Below are 25,799 nucleotides of genomic sequence, written 5' to 3'. Positions count from 1 at the left end.
AGAAGAAGCCAGCATGCATCACACACAGTAAAAGTAGGCACTGTTTTGTTAAATTTTTGTTTGTGTATAGCAGTATGTATGTGTGTGTGAGTTACAATGTAGACTGGAATTCTTACTCTGGTCAGAAGTCTGAAAGCCACTGCCGTAGAGGCTTCTGTTTGTCAGTGAATGAACCACATGCTAAAGGCCTTTGCCTTCCAAGCACTCTGGATTAAGCTGCTCACACCACAATCAGGTATATGGCTCAGTCCTTCAATGGAAGAAATTAGAGAAATCAAACCTAAATAAGTCAAAGAAATAACATACATGATTTCAATTACTGATGCTACATTTTAGGTTGCAAGAAATTGATCAAAAACTCCCCAACAAAAAGGAGAGAAAATATCCACTCCTCCCTCAGTTCAACATTCCATAAGAATAGTTATTGCCCTTTATAAAACTGAAATGAAAATAACCTACATACACCCTTAAGTTTTAGCCATGATGGTATTTAAGATTAAAAATAAAAAACACATTTGAGTACTTGTAAACCAAAATATGAAATCATTTAGTAAAACTTTAATTTCTGAGACATTTAAAAAGTCACACTAAAAGTATCTCACAGAAACAAGACTGATAACCTGTAAACAAAACACTCTGTAAACAAAAATAATTTGCCAGTGCATCCAAACATTATTTTTAAAGTAACATCATACCAATTTTTTAAAAGTTTAAAAAGTCAGTACTGCATGTATCCTCATACTTAAAAAAAAATTATTTTAAGAACTCTGCCTTTATATACTAAATACTGCTAACAACATAGAAAGCCACCTAGGGCTTTCACGCGATGTAAGCCTGTGTTGCTGGCAAATAAGGCGGTTACAGAGGCCACAGGGAGGCTGACTGCTCCAGAAAACCAGGCAGAAGCCGGTGCCCCGAAGGTCAGGTATATATGCACCTTTGACGCACCCGAGACTGAGAACCACCAGGAAGCTTTCATTCTCATCCACTGTCAACCCCTCAGCGTGGCACTGAAGGTGCCACCTGTGTGTGTGTGTGTGTGTAATTTTCACATAAAGTCTCATATTTACAGCAGGTCTATTTTTACACAGAATGTATATAAAGCTAAACAAATTTTAAATCTAAGAAATATCTTGGAAAATCAGTAAAAATCATTACAAACATTATAATCTGTAAAATTTATAACTTCAAAATAATTTATTTACATACTGTAGAACCAATGAATGATAAGAATTGGCTCAGTCTCCTCAAGAAACTTTGTGATTGCAGTGCCTAATGCCCTTTTAAAACAGATCCTAGTGGTGAGAAAAAATAAAAGGAGCATTTGATTTAATGCAGTCAGTGATGTACCCCACCCACTTAGAAGGAAGGCAGTTTCAGGCCCGTCCGACCGCCGGCACCGGGACCTCAGACCTGAGGCCTCGTGCTCGCCCTCCACTGCACGCACAACTGCAGTAACAGGAAGCTCACGGGTGCCTGTCTGTCCTTACCTCAGTGCGCCGCAGCCACTTCTGCCACAGGTGCACATGCCAGCCTCCAGCGTGCATGCAGGAGAAGCGCCTGCATTTAGAGTAAGTGTCTCACTCAAGAGGAAGACTGCGCTTGTGACCAGGAATGCACCAGGTGTTGCTAGAGCCTCAGGTGGTTGTCATTACGTGCAGACCGAGGATGTGACAACCTATATTTGCTTCCACAGAAGGCATCTGGCACCCAAGGTTCAAAACCGTCCCTCTGCTCCACACAGCAGTGAAGAAGCATCCACTAAGAGCTTCAGGAATTTATAATACATTTCACTCCTTACTAATCCAAACCTGGCTTAAGTCCTCTGATGGAAAGAAACTTTCAAATGAACAAAGAGTTGATATAGACATTGAAAAGTTTAATATTTTACTCAAAAATTTTCAGACATCTTACAAATACCCAGAAGCTCTTCCTCTGGATGTCTGCCCTGAAATTAGTGTAAGTTAAAAGTGATATTCTTTTATTTAAAGGAATTCTTTTCTCTTCTCCCCTTGACCTGGTCTGCTCAAAGCAAGCAAGTTTCAGTAAAAATCAAAACTTGCAATTAACACTTAAATAGGTATAATTACCAGTAAAATTAGAAAGCAGCCAATTTTTATTCATTTTCTCAGTATGTGGATCTTATGCTGAGAAATTCACCCATACTAGACTGGTGGTATTTACTGAGTGTTGTTTAGAATCACAAAATGTTCTTTTATTTTAAAACTAAGCTGCATTTTAACAGGAAGAGAAGCTCAGAAGGAAATGCAGAGGTATAAATAAAGGAGAAGTATACACAATGGAGCTTTGGGTTACTTTCTCTTATTATATTGGATCTAAGTGGAAATTTTTGATGTCAAAATATATATAGCCTGTTTTTCATAAATTTCTCCAAAAAAACCCTTTAAATTCAACAATTTGAGAAAACTGTTCTTTTACGTGTGTCTGAACACAACCTGTTGCCAAACACACAGCGCATATGAACATATGTGGTTATAGAGGCTGCATGATATGAACTGTGTGCAAGTGGACCCATCTGCTATTTTTGCATGCACAATTTCTGGTACTCGATCCTAGTGGATGGTAACACGGAGTATAATGTTATAGCTTTTATTCAGTGGACTTAAGTCAAGAACCCATCCCAAGAATTATTTACAATTTAATAACTGAATGATCATCAGACCATGATACACGGCAAAACTTTTCTTACATCATGAATGCTGATGCTGTGTGTTTTGGGTGTTAAATGGTAACATTCGTAAGTCTGATGTTTAAATTGGCATGTACAGAAGTGATCAAAGCCTGAAGACTGCGGCGACAGAAGGGGTGTCTACCACAGAGCATTTATAGTTCATAATGGACACAGGGAATTAAGGGATTTCTGAAAAAAATGTTTAAAAAAAACTGAGTGTACATATAGCCTATAAGGCAAAATCTAAGTTACAAGTGTATTCAACACTGGCAACTATGTTATGAGAGGTAATATTGAATTATATACACATAAACTGTCAGAGAAGTATGATTACATAATACTTCCTACCATAGCTTATTCCACTGGACAGTAGGAGGTATTCCTGTGGCATCCTACCAAGGCTCAAGTTTTAAAAGAATTTTGTATTTTTCCCTTGACTCAAAGTCCAATCAATATCATTCTGTAACATAAATCAGAACTATGCTTTTGTTTTTTCTTTAAGGAAGTGAAAAATATAATTTGCAACCATTTACAGTTCCAATGTACCCACTGCAATATCATCTATAAACTTTCATTTTTTGCAGAAATTTCACATCTAAGTACCAAGGATGCCCTTTCATGTAGGGCATGAATGGAATTCGTTTTGAATGGAATATATAACAAGATTTAAGTGAATCCTTAGAAAGCCCCAAAGTTGGCCTTTTCTAACACTCTCATATGGGCGCATAACTGATGCAAGCAAACATGGCCCCAGAAGACGCGCCGCCCTGAGGAGGCTGCACCTGGCTGGGAACTACAAGGGCCGCCCCAAAGGTAAAAAGAAGAAGACCTGCAACAGCCAAGCTCTTAGATTATGAAAACGACACTGACAGGCCCAGGCCGTAAGCGTGGACCACAGTCAGCAGGAAGCACCCCTGACCGACGGGAATGTCACAGGTTTGGGGCGCTCAGGCTCTTGATTGCAGGGCGCTGCTGCGGGTCTCACAGTGCTTTCTGATGCCCATTCGCAGAAGGCTTTGTGGTTTCTGAATCCCTTGAAGTATCTGATAAGTGAAGTTTATGAAGCCCTGCAGGAAAATGAAGAAGATGTAAGAACTAATGCATTGTTGAGAGGTCGGGCAGAGTGTGCCGTGCTCCTGAGGGAACTGTGCCTCTCTGGCTACACTCCCTGTAGGATGAAAGGGCCCTTCTCCCCACCGGCAGCGCCTGGGCCTGAGCTGAAGACAGCTGCCCAGGAGGCAGTCAGGCCTCCCCTAGTTCAGGGCAGCCTGGGAGTCCTTCCTTCATCCAACATCCCACGGGGCCGGCTGAGGCTTCCGGTGAGATGCAGCGGCCACTGCCCTCCGCACAGCTCCTGCCCCTGCCCCGCCCTCCACCTTGGTCCCAAGAGCAACTTCTAATAAACCTCCTCCTGCAAGCTTATCCCCACACCCTAGTGCCCTTCCCAGGGAACAACCTGAAACGAGGATGACCCCATTTTTGTTTTAAAAGACACCCATACACACACACTCACAGGAAAACGCAGGGAGAGACACACCAAAACATAAAGCATGCAAGTAAAAAGGAAAGCAACAGAAGACACTACCAAGAAGAAAGAAATGGCAACAGAACAAACTGACCATAAAGAAGATTTCACTACTCAGAGATATTTCACAGAGTAAAAGATTATTACTACCTTTTAAGTTACATTACTTTCCCTCTGTATCACATAGTAATTATTTACATAGTATACCTGACACATAGGACAATACTGTGCCCTGACAGGCAGAAAAGTGAGAAGAAATTTTAAGAGTTTAAGTGGCATTAAAGCTCTGAGCACTTTAACAAAATGAAGCATAAAGACAGTCAAGAGCACATAAGCAACACATCCATGGAAAAGATTTTGAGGAAACAATTTTTATGAGGCTCAGATATTTGTAAAAATATACCTGGATAAGATGATTTTTCCCCTAAAATTTCAGATGGTTGTCTGCCTGACTGGTAAGCAATTTTATATCCCTCGCAAGCCAACATAGCACTCCAAATTTTTAAATTTCTATCACTGCATATCTTAATGAAAGAAAAGGTAAAACTGAGCCTGTCTATGACGCATGACTGGGAAAGGAAACATAAATCAATCCAACACACACAAAAAAACAGTTCTTGTTTTTTTGTTCAGGAACGGCCAAGCCACTGAGTGACAGAAGGCACCTACAACTGCTGGACGTGAGAAAGCGTGTTAACACAGGCCGGCTGCAGAAGGACGTGGGCAAAGAGAGCAGCGACCGAGTGACCAACGCCCTCCCTGGAACAGAACCCCTTTAGGATCGATTATTTCAATGAGTTACTTCTAAAACCTGGGTGTAGCAAAAGTTATGCATTCAGGCAAACTACAATGTCTCTCTTCTGCAAAAACAATCACCTCCACCACCATCATGGTAGCTACATGCTGAGTGTCTGCCATGTGCCAGGTACTCTATGAGATAGATGTTATGATTCTCAACGCACAGCAGCAGAGAGAAAAATCCCTCCCACCCCACCTCCCACACACACACAAAAGAAGAAGAAGAAAAAGAAAAAAGAAAGGATATAGTTAAATTTTGTATTATATAATCAAATTATGACTCCCAGTGAAATCATATTTAAGATCTCAGATCATTCACACATGACATACACTTAATGAGGATCATTTTCTAGGTATAAGGCATTGCCTCCTTAGAGCATTCCAAAGAGTAACAGAAAACATTAGGGAAGAAAAAAACTGTACCTATTAGATGTTTTACACAACTCTTGATGATTTCACTGCCTCTTATGGCCAAAGAGCCAACACAACATTTACAACTTTTACCTTGGGTTAAATTACATTTTACTGTTTTAATAAAGACTTCCTTAGCAAGATGGTATCCAGAATACCCAACTCAAACGCTAAATTTACTGCAGTTTCTTCATAACCATCTCATCTTCGTGAATGGTGAATAGGAATTTATCTGAGGTCACGGCTAACTAACATTGCTGATGCTACAACAGGCTTAAAAATGAAATGTTAACTCTAAACCTTTGGCTGAGAGGACTGTTTGATTCTGACTTCACCTGTAGATTTTAATCTGACCAGCATTAAGGAATCTAGGCATTAAAATCCGTAGATTATCTGGTGCTTCAGCTGAAATGCGATGTAACTTTCCCTTTCAGGCCAATATCTCATCAGCCACCCCCTCCCACGATAGACTTGCAGTAAAACAGACATGAATACATAATCTGAAATCCTTTTTCCTTCCCAAAGGTCATCCTTTCAAGCATCAGGGTTGGAAAGGCTTGGTGGTATGCAAAGCTTTATTGTTGCTCATAAGGTTTAAAGTATCTGAAAATAGAATCTTAACGAATCAATTATTATGTTGCCTTTTGCAACAGCTAAAAGCCACAAAAGAATACGGAGTATAAGCATTCAAATGATGTCAATTCAGGTAAACGGCTAACGTCAGGACTTTCTACAATAAATCAGTACCTTTCCCTTCTTTTATAAAATTACACACCCTAAACCCAAGAGGGCTTATACAGCAAGACAGCTTCTATTGTCCTGGTATTCCTAAAATACAAAACCTGAAATATGTTTAGTACTAATGTTGAAGCAAGCATGAAGAATACATTCATAGGTTACATTTGGACCCTCTATAGCTCAGCCAAACCTATGAGTTTTTAACACTGTCACAATGCATATGACTCATAGGATACATGATGAATGCCCTCTCTCTCATTAATGCCAAGAACACTAATACTTTTATTCTGAATTATTATTCGACTAACTGAAGAGAATTATAATTGTGGGTCAGCCTGATACCTATAAAATCCAATCCTGAAAAAAACCTTTAACTAAAAAATGGTAAGAGGTATCAATACCCAAATATGTCTTTAGCACATCATCATCCTCAGCTCATCACACCTACCCTCATCATCATAATCAAAGAGCTAATGTTTACTGAGCTCTTCCCATGTGCTAGGATTATGCTTAGGCCCTTAAAGGAACTATTTCAGTTAATATTCACAACAGTCCTAAAAGAAGAAGATATTATCACCATTTTACAGATGAGAAAGATGAGACTTAATGAAGTAATTTTATACAAGAGCATAACCAGTAAGTAGTGGGTCAGGAACGTGACCTCTAAGGATTTACACATTTGGAAAAATGAATAGATGAAGACTTAAAATTAGCTGAAATGTCAAAATTATTAATAAGTAGAAAAAGACAAAAATACCCATAAACCTCAGAATTACCTAGGGCCTTGAAAAGTTCTTCTCGTACAGCAGAGGTGAATTTTCTGACCAGACACAATGTTGTCATAATAGCAAAAAGCAAATTGTAGGATAACACAATATAGAAATTTCCCAGCCAATTAAACCTTCCAAAGTCTCCAAGTAGATCAAATCTAGTGATTCCTGTTAAAAATAAATAAAATAGCCCTTAATAAAATCAGGTACAATAAATTTATATATACATAGCAAAATAAAGTACAAATCAGACGGATCAAATTCCATGGACTTTCTCATTTCTGTTGGTGGGATCCTAGGTAAAACGCACGGCTGTTACCTGGTGGGAAAACCCCAGTCAACCCAAAGCGACTCTGCCCACATATCGCAGCCTCTTGGAAGCGATGAGCAATGGCGCTGACATGAGTCACTTGCTCAGAGGTTTCGCCTACATCCACAAGAAACCCACCGTGCCACTCGTGTGGGGCGGGTGGGTGCAGCCTGCTCCCCTGAACTAGGAAACCAGGGTCGTGATGGAAGAGACACCTGACAAACCCTCTCACCTCCCCCACCCTTGTCCCCTCTTCATGCAGGCTCCTGTTCACATGTCACCTCCTCCGAGAGGCCACCTGATTCCCCTTCCCCAGACAGCGGACCTGCCAAGACCCTCCACCCTGATTATGTTTCTTCACAGCACACACTGCCTGAAATGTTTCTTTTCCTTTGTGGTTTTTTTTTTTTTTTTTTTTTTTTTTGCGGTACGCGGGCCTCTCACTGTTGTGGCCTCTCCCGTTGCAGAACACAGGCTCTGGACGCGCAGGCTCAGCGGCCGTGGCTCACGGGCCCAGCCGCTCTGCGGCATGTGGGATCTTCCCGGACCGAGTCACCAACCTGCGTCCCCTGCATCGGCAGGCGGACTCTTAACCACTGCGCCACCAGGGAAGCCCTCCTTTGTGGTTTATTTATTGCCTACTTTCGCCACTAGAATGTAAGTTCTATAAGAACAGGGACTGTGTCATTTTCATTCTTATAATTCCAATGCCCAGAGCAATGCCTTGCACATACTTAAAACTTATTACATAACAAATAAACAAATAGAGTGATTCCTTTCCAAGGGAAAAAACACACACACACATTATTCATCTGAGTTGGATGCTACAGGCTTGTGCAGGGAAATGGCCAACGCTGGAAATACAGTGTAATTATGTCGTATAGGTTGCAAATGCAGTGCAGTTGTATCATATATGCATTGAAGTTACTTAAATTCACCTATACATATTTAAAAAACAAGTCTTTTTATTGAAAAAAAATCTGAATAGTCATTCTATTCAGTGAGCTCGTGTCCTAGGCCCAATACTTATTGGAAAGAATATGTGAATGGTAGGGTTTTTCTGACTACTGGTAAATGAATAAATAAATAAGTAAAACAGCATTCAAGTGGTCAGTCAACTGAGAGATGATGGGATTGTTGACACTCTTTAAGGAAGAAACTGAAGAGCTACTCGGGGCCATATAAAATTTTAACCACAAAGGACTGTATAGACAAAATCATATACCTTTAATTTTATGGGTGATCTAAGAATTTCAAGAATAACTTTGACTAAACTCAATTTCATCTTATCAGCTGACTTTTAAACTTAACTCACATCCCCACTCAATGCAGTCCCATCACCTATTATACAGACAGACTCCACAAAAGCAGCTTATGGAGACAACAGAAAAACAGCCGGTTTCAAATAGCCGCTCTTTTGTAACTACATCTATCCAGGGCCAATGTATTTGAATCTGAGAGACAATAATCTATCATAATATTTTAAAGAAGTATAAGGTTAGTGAAAACATACAATAAAATATCTTTTAAAAGAAGGTAAAAGGGACCCAGACCCTAGTAGAGTATGCAGCATAGGTCACACCATGAGATCATGGCAACCATTCTGGCGGCAGTTTATCAGACTAAAGACTTAAGAAGACTTCAATCTATTAAAAAGAATATGGGACTTCCCTGGTGGCACAGTGGTTAAGAATATGCCTGCCAGTGCTGGGGACATGGGTTCAAGCCCTGGTCCGGGAAGATCCCACATGCCGCGGAGCAACTAAGTCCGTGCGCCACAACTACTGAGCCTGCGCTCTAGAGCTCGCGAGCCACAACTACTAAAGCCTGCGCGCCTAGAGCCCGTGCTCCGCAACGAGAATCCACCGCAGTGAGAAGCCCGCGCTCCACAACAGAGTAGCCCCCGCTCGCCGCAACTAGAGAAAGCCCATGCGCAGCAACGAAGATCCAACGCAGCCAAAATTAATTAATTAAAAAGAAAAAAGAATATGTATCTAACCATATATATTATTTTTCAAATGAAGTACCACTTAATTATTTTTTTTTTACATCTTTACTGGAGTACACAATTGCTTTACAAATGGTGTGTTAGTTTCTGCTTTATAACAGAGTGAATCAGTTAGTACCACTTAATTTAAACTAGGCAGTTATATGTAAACAAGGTACAGTCCTCCCAAAAAGAACTTCAGTGGTTTCATGGCCCAGGGATCCCAGGTAAGCATATCTGATTTTATGCATTTTTTAGAAAACATTTATTTATTTTATTTATTTATTTTTGGCTGCACTGGGTCTTCGTTGCTGAGCACGGGCTTTCTCTAGTTTCAGCGAGCAGGGGCTACTCTTTGTTGAGGTGCCCACAGGCTTCTCATTGCGCTGGCTTCTCTTGTCGTGGAGCATGGGCTCTAGGCGCGCAGGCTTCATAGTTGTGGATCGCGGGCTCTAGAGCACAGGCCCAGTAGTTGTGGTACGTGGGATTAGTTGCACCGCGGCATGCAGGATCTTCCCGGACCAGGGCTCCAACCCGTGTCCCCTGCATTGGCAGGTGGATTCTTAACCACTGCACCACCAGGGAAGCCCAGCATATTTGATCTTTAGGGCCAAAGACTCCCGAGAATCTGGTGAGAGCCACGGAATTTTTCACAAGAAAAACACACATACATGAGGGGGCAGGCGTGCGCGTATGCGCACACACACACACAATTGTGCATATCATGAAGCTCATATTTATGGAGGAACTGACAAATAGCAGAATAAAAACCCTCACCCAGATGCGCTATAAGAGTCTTATCCGGTCTCAAAAAGTTTTGATCATACACCACCAAAAGCAAAAATAAAATTAGAGTACATATACCCATTATATGTGTATTTTAATTATTTATAAACTATTGATATATATGTACTACTCACTGACATATACATTATTTTACACACAAAACAAAAACTTTAAAAATTATAACAATAAAAATAAATACAAGTTCTAATAGTTTCTTCACACAGCCCAATGACTTACTTTGTGAATGGACGGGAAACAAACTCCACTTTGGAAACCACTGTCGTATGCTAAATAGCAAATTGGCACCGCCCAGAACTTGGCCTGTGTCGTGCTGGGACAGCACCACTGCATGAGAGTGAGGTCGGGGGCAGAAAGCATTCGCAGAGTGAGAATGGAAGGTATGTTATGAACAACAGAAAAATACTTTCACTAGAACTTCTTAGTGGACTCAACTTGGTATCTCGAGAATCAGGGTCAAGACCCAGTGAGAAACACCAGGCGAAGCGCAATCTCTCTCATTAGATGTTCTGGTCCCCAGATACCTCAGGTTGGCCTCACAGACAGAAATCCAGGAGTCTGTTGCTAGAGTACGCGTGAGGCAGCAGACAAAATACTAGAGATTATATAGGGACGAGCTCTAAAGACCTTGCTGTTTCAAATTTAATGTTTTAAAAATCTAACTAATATCGACTGACTAAAAGATTACTCTGGTACCACACAGTTCTTCACTTCTGAAAATCTTCTATTAGACAAGAAGCCTTAAATAATCACTTTTCTAAAATGTCTGAGAGGATTGTGTCACAGCAATAATTAAACTGTACAATGTACTTTTTATTTTAATTCTTTTCTTCCAGTTTTATTGAGATATAATTTACATACCTCACTATGTAAGTTTAATGTGTGCAGCATAGTGATTGGACTCACATACAAAGGAAATGTTTATTACAATAAGTTTAGTGAACATTCATCACCTCAAACAGATAAAAACTTAGAAAGTTAAAAAGAACTTTTCCCACGTGATGAGAACTCTCAGGATTTACCCCTTAACAACCTGCCTCTACAGCACACAGCAGTGTTAACTCTAGGTATCATGTTGCATATCACACCCCTAGTACTCATTTATCTTGTAACTGGAAGTCTGTACCTTTTGACGGCCTTCATCCAGTTCCCCTTCCACCCACCTCCCGTCCCTGCTAACCACAAATCTGATCTTTTTTCTTATGAGTTTGTTTTTGAAGTATGATCGACCTAAAACACTATGCAAGTTCCTGTTACACGACATAGTGATTCAATACTTCTATATATTTCAAATGATCACGATGTCTAGTTACATAGTTATTGACTATATTCCCCACACTGTACATTTCAGACCGTGAATTTTGCAACTCTAATCTCCTCACCTATTTCTTTCCTCCCCTTACCGCCCTCCCTCTGGAAACCACCTGCTCTCTGTATCTATAACTCTGTTTCTGTTTTGCTATGTTTGTTCATTTGTTTTGTTTCTTAGATTTCATATTATCAGTGGAATCATACAGTATTTGTCTTTCTCTGTCTGACTTATTTCACCAAGCGTAATACGCTCTAGGTCTACCCATGTTGTCATAAATGGTTATATTTCAATCTTTTTTATGTTTGAGTAATATTCCAGTGTGTGTGTGTGTGTGTGTGTGTGTGTGGTGTGGTGTGTGGATATACACACACATCACATCTTTACCCATTCATCTATTGATGGGCACTTTGGTTGCTTCCATATCTTAGCTATTATAAATAATGCTGCAATGAACATAGGGGTGCATACATATTTTCTAATTAGTGTTTTCATTTTCTTCAGATAAATACCCAGGAGTGGGATTGCAGGATCGAATGGTAACTCTATCTTTAGTTTTTTAAGGAACCTCTCTACTGTTCTCCATAGTGGCTGCACCAGTTTACACTCCCATCAACAGTGCAGGAGGGTTCCTTTTTCTCCATACCCTCTCCAGCATTTATTATTTGTAGACTTTTTTTTTTTTTTTGCAGTAGGCGGGCCTCACAACGCGGGCCCAGCCGCTCCGTGGCATGTGGGATCTTCCCGGACCGGGACACAAACCCGTGTCCCCTGCATCAGCAGGCAGACCCTCAACCACTGCGCCACCTGGGAAGCCCCTATTTGTAGACTTTTTGATGATGGCCATTCTGACCAGTGTGAGGTAATATCTTGTTGTAGTTTTGAATTGCATTTCTCTAATAATTAGCAATGTTGAGCATCTTTTCATGTGTCTTTTGGCCACTTGTATTTCCTATTTGGAGAAATGTCTATTTAGATCTTCTGCCCATTTTTTGATTGAGTTGTTTGTTTTTCTGATATTGAGCCTTTGTATATTTTGGATATTAACTCCTTATCGGATATATCATTTGCAAATATCTTCTCCCATTCAGTAGACAGCCTTTTCATTTTGTTGACAGTTTCTTTCATTGTGCAAAAGATTTTTAGTTTGATGTAGTCCCAGTTGTTTATTTTGCTTTTGTTTCCCTTGCCTGAGGAGACAGATCCCAAAAACATATTGCTAAGGCTGATGTCAAAGAGCATACTGCCTATGTTTTCTTCTAGAATTTTTATGATTTCAGGTCTTACACTTAAATAATCTGTTTTGAATTTATTTTTGCACATGATGTGAGAGAGTGGTCCAGTTTGATTCTTTTGCATATAGCTTTCCAGTTTTTACAACACCATTTATTGAAGAGGCTGTCTTTTCCCCCACTGTACATTCTTGCCTCCTTTGTCATAGATTAATTGACGTAGCTGCATGGGTTAAACTTCTGGGCTCTCTATTCTGTTCCATTGATCTATGTGTCTGTTTTTGTGCCAGTACCATGCCGTTTTGATGACTAGCTTTGTAGCATAGTTTAAAATCAGAAAGCATTGATACCTCCAGCTTCATTCTTCCTTCTCAAAATTGTTTTGGCAATTCAGTATCTTTTGTAGTTCCATACAAATTTTAGAATTATTTGTTCTAGTTCTGTGAAAAATGTCATTGGTGTTTTGATTGTACTGAATCTGTAGATTGCTTTGGGTAGTATGGTCATTTTAACAATGTTAATTCTTCCAATCCATGAACACAGTATTTCTCTTCATCTTCATTTTAACAATGTTAATTCTTCCAATCCATGAACACAGTATTTCTCTTCATCTGTTGTGTTGCTTTCAATTTCTTTCATCAGTGTTTTCTGAGTACAGGTCTTTGCCCCCTTATTTAGATATATTCCTAGCTATTTTACTCTTTTTTGGTGCAATGGTAAATGAGATTATTTTCTTAATTTCTTTTTCTGATAGTTTGTTGTTAAGTGTATAGAAATGCAACAGATTTCTGTATACTGATTTCTGTATATTAATTTTGCATCCTGCAACTTTATGGAATTCATTGATGGGGTCTAATAGTTTTTTGGTGGTGTCTGTAGGATTCTCTAAGTATAGTATCATGTCATCAGCAAACAGTGACAGTTTTACTTCTTCCTTTCTAATCTGGATTCCTTTTATTTCTTTTTCTTGTCTGACTGCTGTGGCTAGGACTTCAAATACTATGTTGAATAAAAGTGGCAGGACTGGGCATCATTGTCTTCTTCCTGATCTTACAGAAAATGCTTTCAGCTTTTCACCACTAAGTATGATGTTAGCTGTGGGCTTATCATATATGGCCTTTATTATGTTGAGGTATGTTCCCTCTACCCAGTTTGTGCAGATTTTTTATCATAAACGGATATTGAATTTTGTCAAAAGCTTTTTCTGCATCTATTGAGATGATCATATGATTTTTATACTTCAAGTGTCTTAATGAGATATATCACATTGATTGATTTGCAGATATTGAACCATCCTTGCATCCCTGGAATAAACATCACTTTATTTATTTATTTATTTATTTGTGTACGATCCTTTTAATGTACTGTTGAATTTGGTTTGCTAAGATTTTGCTGAGGATTTTTGTACATGTTCCTCAGTGCTATTGGTCTGTAATTTTTTTGTGTGATAGCTTTGTCTGGTTTTGATATCAGGGTGATAGCATGCCTTCCTCTGCAATTGTTTGGAATAGTTTGCAAAGGACAGGTGTTAACTCTTTTCTAAATGTGTGGTAGAATTCATTTGTGAAGCCATCTGCTCCTGGACTTTTGTTTGCTGGGAGTTTTTATTACTGATTCTATTTCATTACTGGCTATTGGTCTGTTCATATTTTCTATTTCTTCCTGGTTCAGTCTTGGGAGACCGTACATTTCTAGGAATTTGTCCATTTCTTCTAGGTTGTCCATTTTATTGGCATATAGTTGTTCTTAGTAATCTCTTATGATCCTTTGTATTTCTGTGGTATAGGTTGTAATGTCTTCTTTTTAATTTCTGATATTAATTTGGGCCCTCTCTTTTTTTCTTAATCAGTCTGGGTAAAGGCTTATCAATTTTGTTTATCTTTTCAAAGAACCAGCTCTTAATTTCATTGATCTTTTCTATTTTTTTTTAGTTTCATTTATTTCTGCTGTGATCTTTTACAATTTCTTTCCTTCTACTAACTTTGAGTTTTGTTTGGTCTTCGTTTTTCTAGTTCTTTTAGGTATACAGTAAGATTCTTTATTGGAAATTTTTCTTGTATCCTGAGGTAGGCTTTTATAACTATAAATGTCCCTCTTAGAATTGCTTTTGCTAAATCCCATACATTTTGGATCGTTGTGCTTTCATTTTCATTTGTCTACAGGTATTTTTAAATTTCTTCTTTGATTTCTTCAGTGACCCATTGGTTGTTTAGTAATGTATTGTTTAGCCCCCACATGTTTGTGTTTGGGGAAGTTTCTTTTATTGTAGTTGATTTCTAGTCTTACAGTATTGCAGTTAGAAAAGATACTTAATATGATTTCAATTTTCATAAATTTACCAAGACTTGTTTTGAGTCCTAGCATGTGATCTAGCATGTGCAGAATGTTCCTTGGGCACTTGAAAAGAATGTGTATTCTGCTGCTTTTGGATGGAACAGTCTATATATATATATATATATATATATATATATATATATATATATATATATATATTAAGTCCATTTGGTCTAATGTACTTTTTAATTAAAAATACCAACACAAGAAAAAGTAACAATACTTAAAATTTTAACTTAATAAGACATACAAATGTAAAATACTTCAAAATCTCTATTTCTAGGGAAATATATAAAAGGATACTAAGGCAGCAAATTTTAAAATACTACTAACTATAAGAAAATTTCAATTACCAAATGCTGTCATTTCACTCTCCTAGTCAAATACTGAAATGCTTATTCCCATTCAGAAGTTCATTTCTTTAAAAGATAAGTAAAATATATACCAGGTAAGAAGCTCAGTTAGTTAAACAGCAGCTAAGCATAAGGCCACATTATCTGAATTATCTTTCAATAAAATACTCTTCATAACAAACCTAGTGCAGCTCCCTGCACTAGGATTCAACTGAAAATGTTTTATGCATAATTCCTTAAATAAAGATCTTTTTTAATCCGTACCTATAAAAGAACTAAGGTACAAAACAAAACCTCATTTCAAGAAAGAGCTGGTTACTCCACCTGCAATATGAGTCAAGAGAATTTACGTTTGTTAGCCCACCTGAGTCAACTTAGACTTTTAGCAAGCAGATTCATGTTCCTTAGCTAGCAAGAAGTTGAGAGAGAATTTATAAAGCTTGACACACTAAAAGGATCATTAAAGTAACTTTCTCAATAAATCATGTGTGCTGGCATATCACACAGATGGCTGACATGAATATCCATGGCTTTAATGAAAGACTGCCAAAAAGAGCACATACTTTTATTACAAAAAACAAATTTATAAATTAAGTGTTCTTTGACAAAACATTGGGATTAACACATTTCCCCCCCTCTGGATTCCCATAATAGTTAGTATAAATTATTATCTTGACTAGATTTTTAAATTCCCTTCTCTAAACAAGGCTTTTGAAATAAATTTACCTACACAGTGTCAAAAAATAAATGTGACTTAAAGAGTATGAAATAATAAAATCTACAATCAATTCTGAACATCATTAATTTCAGGACTAATGTAAATAGGCTCACTGTCAATTATTTTATTTATTCACAAAGAAAGTAATTCTAAAACTAATGAGAGGTTCCACTTTTGGGGGGGTAACAGAAGATGATGTTAAAGGAAAGAGTTTAAATCTGACCAGTCTTACTCTGCAAATAGATTTTCATTATATTACATGAATTAGAAATATGTTTATTGACTTCAGATTCCAGCCAAAACTAAGTGAAGGAGACCAGATTTTCCCTCACACCTGAATCAATAAAAAAACTGGACCAAATATACAAAACCGTGGTATTCGAGACCTTGAACATCTAGCAATGAAGGTCAATGATGCTGAGATGAGAAACAAGCAAGGTGGGCTCTTTGTTTGTCATAGCTCCTGCCTAAAGAGGGCTTTCTGACTCAGAGTGGAAAGGAACAGGGACAGAGTCCAACCACCTCATTGAGTTAAAGAGGTGCAGGTGGAGCTTGGGACAGCATGGTGGCTAGAGAGCTACACAGGGTGGGAACCTGAAAGGTGTGCACAGGACATCTTGAGTATTCAGTCGGGAACTGACCAATACGTTGCTTGTGGGAAAACAACCAATCCAGAAATGACACAGATGACAGAATGAGTATGAAGGACATTAAAACAATTATAACTATATTCCTTATATTTCAGAAGCTAGAGGAAAGCATGAACTTGTTAAGTAGAGACATAAAACATATAAAACAGACCCAAATTTACCTTCTACAGAGAAAAATTACAATGTAAGGTATAAAAAATACATTAGATGGGATTAAAGACAGATTAGACACTGCAAAAGAAGAGATTAGTAAACCTGAAGACATTTTCAACAGAAACTACTCAAAATGAAATACAGAAAGCAAAACAACAAAAACATGAATGGAGCATCAGTGACTAAAAAAGAAAATGATTATGTCAATAGATGCAGAAAAAGCATTTAACAAAATACAGCATCCATTCGTAATAAAAACTCCAGCTAAGCAGGAAAAGAAGGGAACTTCTTCAACCTGGTAAAAGGCATCTACCAAAACAAAGAAAAAAACAAAAACTATAGCTAATACCAGTTAATGGTAAAAGTCAGAATGCTTTCACACTATGGTGAGGAACAAGTCAAGAACATGTGCCCCCACCACACTTCTATTCAACATTGTACTGGAGGCCCTAGATAATACAACACGGAAGGAAAATAAATAAAAGCATCCATATTGGAAAGGAAGAAGTAAAACTGCCTTTATTCACAGACATCATAATCATCAAAGTAGAAAATTCAATGAAACCTATAAAATAGATTTAAAAGAATTACTAGAACTAATAAGTGAACTTATTAGCAAAGTTGCAAAATAAAAGATCAACACACAAAAATCAACTGTATGTCTACATACTAGCAATGAACTATTGGAAACTGAATTTTTTAAAAAAATACCATTCACAACATTATCAAATGTGCAAGCCCTGAACATAAAACTACAAACACTGCTGAGACAAATGAAAGAACTAAATAAGTACAGACTGTTCAAGGACTAAAAGACGCAATATTGTAAAGACATTAATCATCTTCAATTTGTTCTACAGATTAAACACAATCCAAATCAAAATCCTAGTGGACATTTGTGTGAAAAATGACAAGCTATTTTTAAAAGTCATACAGGAATGCAAAGGACTCAGAATAACCAAAACCACTCTGAAAAAAAGAACAAAGCTGAAGGACTTACACTACCTGATATCAAGTCTCATGATCAACCCACAGAAATCCACACGGTGTAGTATTGATGTAAAGACAGAGACATCGATGGAACAAAATAGAGTTCAGAAACAGATCTGCACCCACACATACATGGACAATAGATTTCCAACAAAGTTTCAAAGGCAATTCGGTGGAAAAGAATAGATTGTTCAAGCAGTGGTGCTGGAATAATTGGTTACCAAATGCCAAAAAATAAACTTTCATTCATACCTCATACTATATATAGAAATTAACTCAAAATAGGTCATGGACCTAAGTATAAAATTTCTAGAAGAAAACATAGGAGATAATCTTTGTCATCTTGGGTTAGAGAAGATTTAACTAGGTATGACACCAAAAGCACAATCCATAAAAGAAAATTTGGTAAATTTGTTTTCATCAAATTAAGAATGTCTGTACTTTGAAAGATATTGGTAAAAGAATAAAAAGACAAGCCACTGAATGGGGAAGATATTTGCAAGTCAGGTATTGTGATAAAGCACTTTTAAAAAATGAGCCAAAGATCTGAATAAATATTTCATCAAAAGAAAAACTACAGATGGCAAATGAGCACGTTAGTCATCTGGGAAATTCAAGTTAAATCCACAAAAAGATACCACTACACACCTATTAGAAGGGCTAACGTTAAACTGACTGACTAAACCAAGTATTGGTGAAGATGAAGAACCAGAGTTTTCCGACACTTGTGATGGAGATGTAAAATGGTATAAGCACTTTGGAACAGTTCGGCCATTTCTTTATAAATGAAGTATACACACAGGCATTCCATTTCAGGTTACTACCCAAGAGAAATGAAAGCCTAAGTCCATACAGAGACTTGGATGTGAATGTCCATGGCAGCTTTATTTACAATAGCCAAAAGCTGAAAACAACTCAAATGCCCTTCAGTGGGTGAATGGAAAAACAAATTGTGGTATATACGTACAATGGAATACTACTCAACAATAAAGAGAGTGAACTACTGACACAGGAAACAACACTGATGAATCTTAAAATAAATACACTGAGTAAAAGAAACCAAAAAATAGTACACAGTGTATGATTTCATTTATAAAAATTCTAGGAAATGTGAACTAATTTATAGTTATAAAAAGGTCAGTGGTTGCCTGGGGATATTGCTGGGGCGGGGGTGTGGGGGAGAGGGACGGAGACGGGTGTGAGGGAGGAAATATACAGGGCCAAAAGGAAACATCTGAGGGTGACAGACTTATCCACTATCTTGATTTCAGTAACAGGTTCACGGTTACACAAGTTATATCAAAACTTATCAAATTATACACTTTAAATATGTACAGTTTATGATATGTCACTTACACCTCAATAAAGCTGTTAAAATGCATTTATCAGGCTTCAGACTATATACCCCATATCATGCACGAATATATTAGTGCATGGCTGTGTCAAGCAGATTTAATTAGAAATTCTATATTTCTGTATTTGCTGTTGTGGTATGAGTTAAATTTTAAAGTATTTTTGAGTTCCTATTCATATTCTTGACCCTACACAGGTACTGTAAGAGTTACAAGTAAGTATGTATAACATTTATTCCCTTCATGGAATTGAGAGTCTTCCTAAGAAGATTTTCGTGACATGAAACACTTTCGGCACAACTAAAAGTCTTTGTACAGTTAAGTGAAGTGAAAAATTGAAAAGCACACGAGTTCCTCCATTGCACACATGTCCTAAATGCTATGTGCAGACACTGGATACACTTGATCATTACTTCCCTTAAGGAGCTCACAGTTTTATGGAGCGAAGAGAAAAGTGAGCAGTTAGAACACAATGCGACAAGTGACATGGCAGATATGTGGAGGACTGAGAAAAGTATTTTGGGAGTACACAGGAGGGAACTTAAAGGGGGAGAAATTCAAGGAAAACTTTACCTGTGGAGTTAATGGTGAGCTGACTCTTAGATGGCATGTTAGGTTATGCCAGAGAATAGGTGATGACAAAATTATTCACGGCAGACGAAGTAACATATTCAAAGACATAGTGGGTACACAGCAGTATTTGCTTCCCATCCCAACACAAATGAAGAGCACCCCTTTTATTCATGATGGTTCCAAATGTAAGGCTCGGAGTGGCAAGAGATGAAGTTGGACATACAGGCGGAGTTAGGCATAAATGTTCTTCTGTGCCACCTTATGGAAACAGGTAATTATTCTAATGGCAAAAGACTTTAAAGCACTGGGAGCAGGGTAATGACAGGATCACATTTTCACTGTAAGAGAAAGAGGTGCTGAACTAACCCTTAGATCATGACTAAACTTTGGGTGGAGAGGAGGGTGGAGGAGACACTCCCGCCTGGGATGCTATCAGCACAATAAAGGCCCCTGTTGTCTGATCCCTCTTCCTTTATCAAGTGCGTAACACTAGGGAGACAAATAAGTCAAAGACTGACTCATAGTCCTAACAATATTTAGGCCTCAGGAGCAAAACTACAGCTACATAAGGAACAACCATCTCTGAGAACAATCTGAAGACTATCAGAACAGATTTTTCAACAACTAAGGATATAAAGAAAAGGCCACTTCGAGATGGATGCGCAGAGACTTGGTCTAGTCAGAACCCACATCCCCCAGTGTAGCAACCCACAGCAGGAGGGATGTCATGACGGCACAGGTGGCCCCTGAGGAGCAAGGGGTCCAGGCGCCATGTCAGGCTCCCCCGCCCAGGGGACCTACACCAGGAAGATGAGCCCTCACAACGTCTGGCTTTGCAAACCAGCAGAGGCTAACCTCCAGGAGAGCCAGAGGGCTGCTGTAAGCCAAGACTCCACTCAGGAAGGGCACGTGCACCAATGCATTCGCTCTGAGTTCCAGCAGAGGCAGCTGGAAAAGCAACTGGGTCATACAAGGAGACTCATGACTAATTTTAGGGGCTGTGGAGGAGCAGGGATCTGGTGGAACTTTCTCCAGGGACAGAAGTGCTGCCATCTTTCTTTTACTCTCCTTCCACCTGGATGGCCTGGTACTGGTAAGCACCATTTCTATCACTGTCCATGAACCTAGCTAACACCATGCGGCCCATCCTGGAATTCCCCTGAGGACCAGCCCTGCCCAACCCGCCCACCCCCTCCAAAGCGGCTCCTGCCCCACCCCACCTGGCAGGTGGCCACAGCCAGCACTGGCGCCCCTCCAAAGCAGCTCCTGCTCCATGGGGCACCAGTGTGCCCGTAGCAGTTGCAGTCAGCTGGCCTGGGGGCCAGCCCCGCCCACCAGTGCCCCCTCAGCAATCATGGCCCAGCCACAGCAGGGAGGTGCATGCACCCCACACAAGGGGATGTCCCTGAAGCACCTGGCTCTGGTGACTGGGGGTGGGATTCACCACTTGGCCCCACAAGACACCTACATACAGCCATTCCTTCAAGACCAGGAGATGCAGCTGATATGCCTAATACACAGAAACAGACACAAAGAGGCAAAACGAGGAGACAATACCTTCCGGATGAAAGAACAAGACAAAACTCCAGAAAATGAACTAAATGAAATGGAGATATGCAATTTATCAGATAAAGAGTTCAAATGAATAGACACAAAGATGCTCACCAAACTTGGGAGAAGAAAGGATGAACTCAGTGAGAATTTAAAAAAAGAAATAGGAAAATATATATATATATATATATTTTTAAATCAGAATTGAAGAATATAATAACTGAAATGAAAAATACACTAGAGGGAATCAACAGATGAGAGGATACAGAAGAACGGATCAGCAAACTGGAAGACTAGGTAGCAGAAATCAATCAGAAGAGCCAAAAGAAAAAAGGACTTAAAAAAAATGAGGGTAGTTTAAGGGACCCGTGAGACAACATCAAGCATGCTAACATTTGCATTACAGGGGTCCCAGAAAAAGGAGAGAGAGAAAGGGACAGGAAATCTATTTGAAGAAATCAGCCTGACAGCTTCCCTAACCAGGCAAAGGAAACAGACATTCAGGTCCAGAGATCCCAAACAAGATGAACACAAAGAGACTCACACCAAGTCACATTATTATTAAAATGTCAAAAGTTTAAGATAAAGAGAGAATCTTAAAAGCAGCAAGAGAAAAAACAACTAGTTACATACAAGGGAACCCCTACAGTTCAGCTGATTTTTCAGCAGGAACTTTACAGGCCAGAAGAGATTGGTATGATATACTGAAAGTACTGAAAGGAAAAAACTTACAACCAAGAACACTCCACCCCAGGGGTCCCCAACCCCCAGGCCGTGGACTAGTACTGGTCCTCAGCCTGTGAGGAACTCGTCCGCACAGCAAGAGGTGAGCGCCAGGTGAGCAAGCAAAGCTTCATCTGCCGCTCCCCATCGCTCGCATTACCACCTGAACCATCCCACCCCCCCTTCCCCATCCATGGAAAAATTGTCTTCCACAAAACCGGTCCCTGGTGCCGAAAAGGTTGGGGACCGCTGCTGTAACCAATAAGACTATCATTCAGAATTGAAGGAGAAATAATTCCCTAAGCAAGCAAAAGCTAAAAAAGTTAGTTCATTACCACTAAACTGGCTTAACAAGGGACTTCATTAAAGGGAAAAGAAAAGGCCACAACTAGAAACAAGAAAATTATGAAAGAAAAAAAATCTCACTGGTAAAGGCAAACATATAGTAAAGGTAGTGTCTCAACGACCTATAAAGCTAGTATGAAGGTTAAAAGACAAAACTGGTAAATATCATCTGTATCTAAAATAAATATTTAAGTGATATACAAAATAAAAAGATGTAAAATATGACATCAAAAACATAAAGTGTGGGGCTTCCCTGGTGGCGCAGTGGTTGAGAGTCCGCCTGCCGATGCAGGGGACACGGGTTCGTGCCCCGGTCTGGGAAGATCCCACGTGCCGCGGAGCGGCTGGGCCCATGAGCCATGGCCGCTGAGCCTGCGCTTCCGGAGACTGTGCTCCGCAATGGGAGAGGCCACGGCAGTGAGGGGCCCGCGTACCGCAAAAAAAAAAAAAACATAAAGTGTGATGGGGAGGGAGGGTGGGATGTAGTGCTTTTACAATGCACTCAAACTTATGCAACCGTCAACTTAAAATGGACTGCTATATACATAGCAGGTTGTTATATAGGAACATCATAGTATCCACAAACATAAAACCTGTGAAAGATACACAAAAACTAAAGAGAAGGGAATACAAACATAACACTAAATAAAGTCATGAAGTCACAAGGGAAGAGAACAAAAAAAGAAGAAGAATTATCAGAAAACAATGAACAAAATGGTAATAAATAAATACCTATCAATAATTATTTTAAATGTAAATGAACTAAATGCTCTAATCAAAAGACATATGGTGGCTGAATGAAAAAACACAAGACCCAAATATATGCTGCTTACTAGAAACTTACTTCAGATCTAAAGGCACACACAGGCTGAAGGTAAAGAGATGGAAAAAGATATTCCATGCAAACGGAAATGAAAGGGAAGCTAGAGTAGCAAAACACAAATTCAAAAAGACACATGCACCCCAAGGTTCACTGCAGCATTGTTTACAATAGCCAAGATATGGAAGCAACCTAAGTGTCCATCTATGGATGAATGGATAAAGAACATATGATATATATATGTATATGTATGTGTATATACGTATATATATATATACACACATACATACAATGGAACATTAGTCAGCCATAAAAAAAAAACCTGAAATCTTGCCATTTGCAACACATGGATGGATCTAGAGGGTATCATGCTAAGTGAAATAAGTCCGACACAGAAACACAAATACCATATGATCTCACTTATATGTGGAATCTAAAAAACAAAACAAAACAATATGAAAATAGGCTCACAGATACAGAGAACAAACAGTGGTTGCTAAGGGGAGGGCAGTGGTAGGGTGGGTGAAATAGGTAAAGGGGATTAAGACGCACAAACCTCCAGTTATAAAAGAAATAAGCACCAGGGACATAATATGCAGCATAGGGAATATGGTCAATAACACTGTAATAACTTTGTATCATGACAGATGGTCACTAGGCTTATCATGGGGATCAATTCAAAATGTATATAGATGTCAAATCACTATGTTGTACACCTGAAGCTAATATAATATTGTATGCCAACTATACTAAAATAATAAACAAATAAATAAAAATTTAAGAAAAAATTTAGCCCTTGGGATTAGATTACCATGCCAAGGAAACAGGGAAGAGAACGAATATCAATATTTACTATCTACTGTGTAAAGATCTTTTCTTAAAAATATAATTTATTGAGATGAAATTCACACTGCATAAAATTAACTATTTTAAAGTAAATAACGCAGTGCATTTACTGCATTCACACTGTGTGTAAGCACCATCTCTATCTAACTGCAAACCATTTCCATCAGTTGAAAGTGAAAGCCCCTACCCATTAGCAGTTTCTCCTCACTACCCCTCCCCCCAGTCCCTGGCAACCACTAATCTACTTTCTGTCTCTATGAATCTTCCTCTTCTGGACACTTCATACAAGTGGAGCCATACACTATGTGACCTTTTGGGTCTGGCTTATTTCACTCAGCACAATGTTTTCAAGGTTCATCCACGCTGTAGCGTGTGTCAGTGCTTCATTCCTTTTTCTTTTTTTGTTTAATTCCGGTAAAACGAGCATAACATAAACTTTACCACCTTAATCATTTTTAAGTATGCAGCTCAGAAGTGTTAAGTACCTTCACACTGTTGTACAACTAACGTCCCGAACTCTTTTCACCTTGCAAAACTGAAACTCTATTCTCATTAAAGAACAATTCTCCATTTTCCTGTCCCCCAGGCACTGGCACCCACCACTGCACTTGCTCTTTCTATGAATTAGATGACTCTAGGTGCCTCATATAAGTGGAATCATACAGTATTTGTCTTTTTGTGACTGGCTTATTTCACTTAGGCATCATTCCTTTTCACAGCTGAATGATATGACACTGTATGTAGGAACCACAATTTATTTATCCATTCATCTGTCAATGGATGCTTGGGTTGTTTCTATACTTTGCCTATTATCGTAAGGGTCTTTTAAAATAATACAACTAGCATACTTGGTAAAAAAAAAAGCTTGGAACATGGAAATAAAGGCAACCAGGATGGAAGCAGGACACCTAGAATATCCTGGTTCATCTATTCTGAGAATACAGTCCACATTCAACATGGTGGCATCCAATGACATCACAGATATTTATTAACTAGGGACTGTGAGAGATAAAAATACGCATAAAATTTGGTCTTGCCCTTTAAGAAATGTAAAGTCCCTTGAGAAAGTCAATCCACATAGTAACGTATACCACAAGGCTGAAACAAGAATCTGGTACACCTTCACATGCGACAGAGGATGCAACCTGGCCTAAGAGAGTGGAAGACTTGCACAGGCAGAGAAAGGTTGAGAGAAGACCACGGGAACAGTGTGAACCAATATGGGCCCGGAAATGGAAAAGTGCATTTGCAAATATCACATCAATTTTAGTCATGACTATTTACATGCTACAAACTCATTTTGTCCTACTGTGAAGCAATTTAACTTAGTAGTCCAGATGAACTAGCGTATGTGAATGTTAATACAAATTAAAATTAAATGAATGGTAATTATAATCATCGTCCAAGAACAAACATGAAGTGCTAATTTTAAAACAAGTGAAAGTTTAAGACCTCCAATGGATGGTAACTGCCTACTCTCTTCCTGGAGAAAATCTCCTGAGATGGGGCTTCCAGAGTATCGCTCAATATCACGTCCTCATTTGGAAAATTAAATACTTCCCTGGTTCTTTTGCTTTGGTTTCACTTCTTCCTCTACCCTCCTTAAAGAAAAGAACACCTGTTTAGAATCCACTTCATGAACATTCCCTCACAATGACATATTAAAATAAAATCATATACTCAGCTCTCTGCTTTGATGCTAAACAAGTCTGATTCTTTGCACTTTTTTTTTTAATAAGGGAAATGGGAAGGCAGGGGTGAATATGAGAAATATTAACAAGATGAATATGAGGAGGGCCATTGGGTATTGGTACA

General features: G+C 38.8%; 1 protein-coding gene across 4 annotated transcripts in view; it reads right to left on the bottom strand.

Annotated features, from left to right (window-relative positions):
• Positions 1-1,358: 1,358 nt before the first annotated feature.
• LMBR1 (limb development membrane protein 1) overlaps positions 1,359-25,799 on the bottom strand; it is a 141,420-nt gene continuing 116,979 nt past the window's right edge. For 2 of the 4 annotated variants that reach the window (XM_082662067.1, XM_082662069.1), the window contains 2 exons: positions 6,941-7,102; positions 1,359-3,759 (listed from right to left, as the gene is read on the bottom strand). In XM_082662067.1, coding sequence (XP_082518193.1) covers positions 3,674-3,759; positions 6,941-7,102 — 248 coding nt within the window. In that variant the 3' untranslated portion in view covers positions 1,359-3,673. The remainder of the gene's footprint in view (positions 3,760-6,940; positions 7,103-25,799) is intronic. The other 2 variants (XM_082662070.1, XM_082662068.1) reach the window with 1 other exon arrangement.

This window comes from Grampus griseus, assembly GCF_964374135.1.
Source record: "Grampus griseus genome assembly, chromosome: 9".
Lineage (NCBI taxonomy): Eukaryota > Metazoa > Chordata > Mammalia > Artiodactyla > Delphinidae > Grampus > Grampus griseus.
The sequence above is the reverse complement of the archived record's forward strand: the minus strand, read 5'-3'. Positions and strand labels throughout refer to the sequence as shown.